Here is a 5,681-nt window from a genome sequence, read left to right as displayed (position 1 = left end):
CGGTGTGAAAATCATACGAACTGCATGTAAAGGAAACGGAAATTGTAGCGCATTGTTAACAGTCCGCAGGTGAATATGTACATGTAGATCTCTGTGTGAGTCTGTATGTGTGTGTGTGTGTATAGAGGTGGTGGCACTGCAAATGGCACTTGATTTCAATATTTCAATCAACGATGCGCGCAGTTTGTTAAGCATTTTGCATATTTTATGCAATTTGAGCGGCCACAAATGATGCAACAGCGCAACCAGCAGCATCATCATCATCCACCTGAGCATCATCGTCATCACCATCATCCACCTGAGCATCATCATCATCATCATCCTTAGATAGATGAAGTCTCATTGCGCCCACTGGCGACATTAAATCATCGAACCCAACAAGTACCTGTTAAGGGCTTTTGCCGCATTTCTGTTTTTTTTTTTTTCGCTGGTTTTTTCTTTTCGGTTTCATTTCGATTTACAGTTTGGCCAAGTGCCCAAGATCCATACAGACTCTCGAACTCTTTTTGTCCTTGTCTGGCCTCAGTTATGGTTCTCCTTTTGGATGTGGTTCTGCACTGAATGCGCGCATTTCGATCACGTGATTGAGATTTTACATTTAAAACGTGACTGAAATATTTTGCAGTTTCATCACTTGCCATGCCTACCCATCTACCCACCTACCCATCTACCCCATCCGAAATGTGCTCTGTCAAGCCCATTCCGGCTACGGCACTGGCTACGCCTCCACTTACTATGGTTTCCTTTGCTTTTGCCATTTTTTCTTCATTCGGCATGCAATGACTTTTATTCAATACTCCTTCTCAATGATGTCCCGAGGCCTGTTCGCCTGCGGCTGCCTTTTTGTTATTATTATTTTTATGTATCGGTCTTTCATTTGTCCATTTGTCCAGTTTCCATTTTGCCTTTTCGCTTCTGCTTTGGTCCCTTTGCTTTTGCCTTTTTCAATCAGCAGCAAATGGCCAAGTGTTAACTAGATTTAAATAATGCATTAGTTCTTGCTGCTATCTGCTTGTCTGCAGTTGTATGTATGTACATACACATATATATATTTTATATACATAAACCTATATATATTTACTGTTGTCTTGCCGTTTCAAAGCAGCTAAAGCGAATCAACTAACTCAGTTGACAACTGACCCAAAAAGCACTTTGCCTGGTCCTATTTGGACCAATTAATTTGCCATCGATGTGATATTTTTTAATGCACAACTAATTGGCAGCTAATGTGTGTGTTAATGTTGCCCATAATGAAAGCCATTTGCCACTGGCTGGCCACAGCAAGTACATTTACATATGTATGCCAATTAAATAGGTTGCAAGGACCAAACCCAAAATAAATTCCGAAAAATTTTGTAATTTATTTAATTGCTAAAATGCAAATGAAAAATTCCTAATTTGTATAAATACAACCTTAAAAAGCCAGATAATATTTTATCATAGCCAAATATAATCACTTATTTAATGATTTCAATAGATTTATTTTGTAATTGCAAATCATTAGAAACTTTATAGAGCAAGACACCCAAACTATCTCTAAGTTTCTTGTAATCTTATTCTGTAATATTAAACATTTGAGTCTTAAACTTTATTTCGCACCTTTAAGAAAGGAATCTGAGAGCAGTTATGACTTGTATTGACTGAGCGGGTAAAAAACAATATCTATCTATATGGAATATAAACCTATGGAATTCTATATGCCTGAGCCACTGGTTTTAATAAATGTTTTTAAACTTAATAAAATATCTTGAAAAGTCTTAATTTATTGGGTAACAAGATACAGAGTTATATTTTATTGCATTGCTATATCAACTAGATTTTTTAAGGGCCATTACAATGTCATTCTCTACATTTTTTGTTTCTAACGTTTTATTGATATATTTTTTGACAGTTATCAGAAGTGGCTATAATTAATATATCCTTTAGGTTAAGTAGCTCAATACATCAATATTTCCCAATTTTTTGTTTGACGCAAATAAATCAATTAGTATTTTTAATCTTATAAAATTTAAGAGCTTTAAACAATGGTTCATTCATACATAATTGCTGTGCCGTAAAATGAACATTGTTATTTCGACAATTCTCTAAGCATCCTTTAGCTTATACATTTGGAATTTTCATTAAAGAACAGCAATCGTCATTGATATTAAGTTACATATAAGAGAAATATTGTAGAATAAAGAATAGAATAGAATAAGGTTTATGGAATGGGTTGGTAAAATTCTCAAATTTTTAGGCAAAGCCAACAACTAAGCCAATTAATTGAAAATGTCTTCTCCTTGCAAGGTTGTTTGTTTGTATGTATGTAAATATGTGTATGTGTATGTGTGTGTATGTATGTATGAAAAAGTTGACAGAAAGCCCAAACAAATGGCAATTGAAAATTTTTGATTAGCAGAACATTTGGTCCAACTTTCAGCAACTACAAAATTTACAGTTGCAAAAATTCACAAAAGAAATTGAAGAAAAAGAAAAAGCCATAGCAGTTGTCAGGCAGTTGCCAGGCTGTAAATAAAATTTATTGAAATGATACGATAAAGTTGTGAGTGTGTGATTTACAGAGCAGACGATGGCAGAGACACGATTGCAATTGCAGTTGGTTTGTTAGCCAAGTCTGTCTCGACTATCCGAGAAGCAGTCCAAAGGATCCCAGACCCAGCCAGTCAATGCCTACCCATCAGGAGCAAGTTTCTCTTCTACCGACTGCGTAATTTCAACATTGGCAATTAAAATTTTGTATGAGTTGCCTGCAATCAGTGCACAGTGCCTTGCCACGCACAAACAAACACTACTGCAGTCAGACTCACACATATACAAACACAATCCACACACACACATCTACATAGACGTAGGCATATAAAGGGTTTTACTAACAGTAAGATCGATGTAATCACAGAAGATTTGACTTATATGTACACAAATGATCTTTACTATGCGCTTAGTTTCTTCTAACCAAAAACTATTCATAGTTGGTCGTTGCATAGAACTGCAACCAAATCACTTATCGAGTTGAAACTGTGCAATATATTATCATTTTGCCTCAGGATAGTGGTTACTACACCTTTGCTACGCCCATGCATATACACACATACACGCACACATATATATTTACTTACACAAACATACACGTGCATGTGGCGACAATCTCAGCTGGTGTCTGCATAATTTAAAGCATACATTTAGGCTGCCGCCGCTCAGCATCCACATCTCCGACTCTGGCTGTGTGATAAATGCCAAAATATATATACACACACACACACATTCACACACACAAACATAGACAGTCAGGCGATGTTGCACTGACAATTCCAAACAATTTGCCTAGACTGGCAGGCAAAATTTCGGTATGGGCTGGGTAGATCTGTCTCTGTCTCTCTGTCCTTTTTGTTTGCCATGATTGCCGCCGCCTTGGCCGCTTGCTCTCTCACTTAAATGCATGTAAACTAGGAGCAAATGTTTGAAGAAAACTTGTTACCAGTTATTTTGCATATTTAACAAGTTAAAGTTAACAATACGCTAAGAATCTTATAAAAAACTTTTTCAACCAATAATCATTTAAACATATGTACATATACATATGTATTTTCATTGCAATAAATTTATAAATATTTTAATAGATTTTAAGCAGCTGCTTTTAAAAAAGATAGCAAAAGTGTTTGAGATTTCTTCAGAGATTTTTACATGGCATAGGCACGACGCATCATCAGATCGAAATATAAATCATTATCAATTGAAGCACTTATAGTCGCATAGTAGTTGACAAATTCCTCGCGAGTGATCTTTAAATAAAGGCGAAAGCTAATAATTAATATTTCTATGAAGCATTAAATGTTTTGCTTACCTTTCCATCTAGATTTCCACGTCCACCCTCAAAGTTGTGCAAAAACTCTGTAAGAATTTCATCCTCACTCATTTCGCCACTTTGATATTTGGGATGCTCCTTAACCGAATAGACATTCTTCAAGTCCTCAATGGTGATAATGCCATCACCATCCTTATCCATTTTATCAAATGCCAAATCTATGATCGACAAGCGGCTCGCTGGCATTGGTGGCTGAAATAACAAACTCAATATTATTTAAAGATCATTCAGTTTAATATATAAACTTACACGCAGCTTGAGCAAAAATTCAGTCATGTTAATTGAACCACTGCCATCCTCATCGAATCTGTGTATATTGTAATAGCAAATTCAATAGTTAGTCATTGTATCATTAATTAATTAATGGCACTCATTTAATTTACTTGTTAAACATTTCTTTGATTTCGTCGTCGGTAACATCGAGACCCGTGTCGTGAATACCGCTAATAAATTCCTCCTCATTTAGTGCTTTGCTGCCATCATCGTCCATTGCCCGAAATGCCCTAAATAAATTATTGAAAATTAAATGATTGTCTCCTGTTTCCCTGAAATGTGTCATTGTTGGATGGCTCGTTTCATACCTGCCCAATCCGAGAATGCCTGTTGCTCCACGGCTGAAGCAAAGTAAGCGTAACTTGGTAATGGGGTCCTTGTCGGCGCCATCTGTTAGTTCACGTAGCGATTTGTTCATTAAATTGGCTTCAAGGGTATAGAGGTCGCCATTGGGAGACTATACAAACCAAAGAAAACATACATGAAAGAAAATACATAATGTTCGAGTTGTGGTAAACATTTCAATTCTATGTATGAAGTTCGATACAAGCAAATCAAATGCATTATAATAATTGTTAGTGTAATGGGAAACTGAGTAAGAAAAAGACCCATATAAGGTTACTACCCGACAGTTTCCCTGAAATCTAAATAAAGGCCTTGATTTGATCGCCGCAAATGGTTTTTTCCGACTTAATTGTTAATTAAAAATCTACTTTATGGCGATTCCACATAATTAAACATATGACTAAAGTATAAAGACCCAAAAAAAGACAATATAATTATCATCAAGATTTCCTAACCGTAACGATTTGAATGTATTTTAAACCATCATGAATCATTTCATCTGAATCAGTTGATCTTCCACATGAAGAATTCTTTCTTTCCTTTCTTTTTTTTTTGGCAACTTTAAGCGCATGATTTCAATTAGGTAAAGTTGTCTAAGAATATAAAAGGAAAGGTTTTCATTTGGGTAAAAGCTGTTTTGCAATTTATCTAATTGAAGCCCAAGGTGAAGGTCGCCGGGCAAAAAATTTAACCACACAAATGAAACCCACCAACAAAAAAAAAAATAAAAAGAGTGAACTTGCCAAAAGAAGCGAACTTACTTCCATTGCAGTGAGTCAAAAGTTGTTATTTTCTATGGCGCTTTTCACTATTTTATATACAACGAAATTTTGTTTTTTTTTCGGTAGATTTTTTATTTAACTCGTTCCACTGAATGGATAACTGCAAGATACTTGTTACTTTAGCGGCTTTGAAATGCAAACTGAAAGCGAAAAAAATAAAACAGCGGCAATGAATAAACATTCAAGTGTACGAGCCGAGAGGGTATGAGTCAAAGATACAAAGATATATACGTAGAGAGACATACAGAGAGCAAGTGAGAAAGAGAGGGCAGCTTGGAATGAATGGAAATGAAATATGGGCAACCCACAATCAGCGGCTGATGAGGCGGCGGTGGCAGCGGCGGCGGCAACAAGAGCAACCAGCGCAAAACTAGTTACTAGAGAAAACATTTATAGTCATATGGAACAGACAGTGGGTT

The 5,681-nt window shown here is 36.0% G+C and overlaps 1 protein-coding gene across 1 annotated transcript; it reads right to left on the bottom strand.

Moving 5' to 3' along the window:
- Positions 1 to 3,592: 3,592 nt before the first annotated feature.
- On the bottom strand, positions 3,593 to 5,401 carry LOC6647724 (calcyphosin-like protein). The gene is made up of 6 exons (XM_002070698.4): positions 5,242 to 5,401; positions 4,444 to 4,592; positions 4,246 to 4,365; positions 4,112 to 4,169; positions 3,842 to 4,054; positions 3,593 to 3,779 (listed from the first exon to the last, which is right to left on the bottom strand). Exons 1-6 carry the CDS (start codon positions 5,245 to 5,247, stop codon positions 3,678 to 3,680), a joined length of 648 nt encoding a protein of 215 aa, XP_002070734.2. The 5' UTR covers positions 5,248 to 5,401; the 3' UTR covers positions 3,593 to 3,677.
- Positions 5,402 to 5,681: the final 280 nt, after the last annotated feature.

The sequence above is a fragment of the Drosophila willistoni genome, chromosome 3R (genome assembly GCF_018902025.1).
Source record: "Drosophila willistoni isolate 14030-0811.24 chromosome 3R, UCI_dwil_1.1, whole genome shotgun sequence".
Classification (NCBI taxonomy): Eukaryota; Metazoa; Arthropoda; class Insecta; order Diptera; family Drosophilidae; genus Drosophila; species Drosophila willistoni.
The sequence above is the reverse complement of the archived record's forward strand: the minus strand, read 5'-3'. Positions and strand labels throughout refer to the sequence as shown.

Coding starts and splice junctions, on each gene's coding strand:
- LOC6647724 (XM_002070698.4), bottom strand. Junction 4,366..4,443: donor GGCATTCTCGGATTGGGCAG/GTATGAAACGAG, acceptor TAATTTATTTAG/GGCATTTCGGGCAATGGACG. Junction 4,170..4,245: donor ATCAAAGAAATGTTTAACAA/GTAAATTAAATG, acceptor CAATATACACAG/ATTCGATGAGGATGGCAGTG.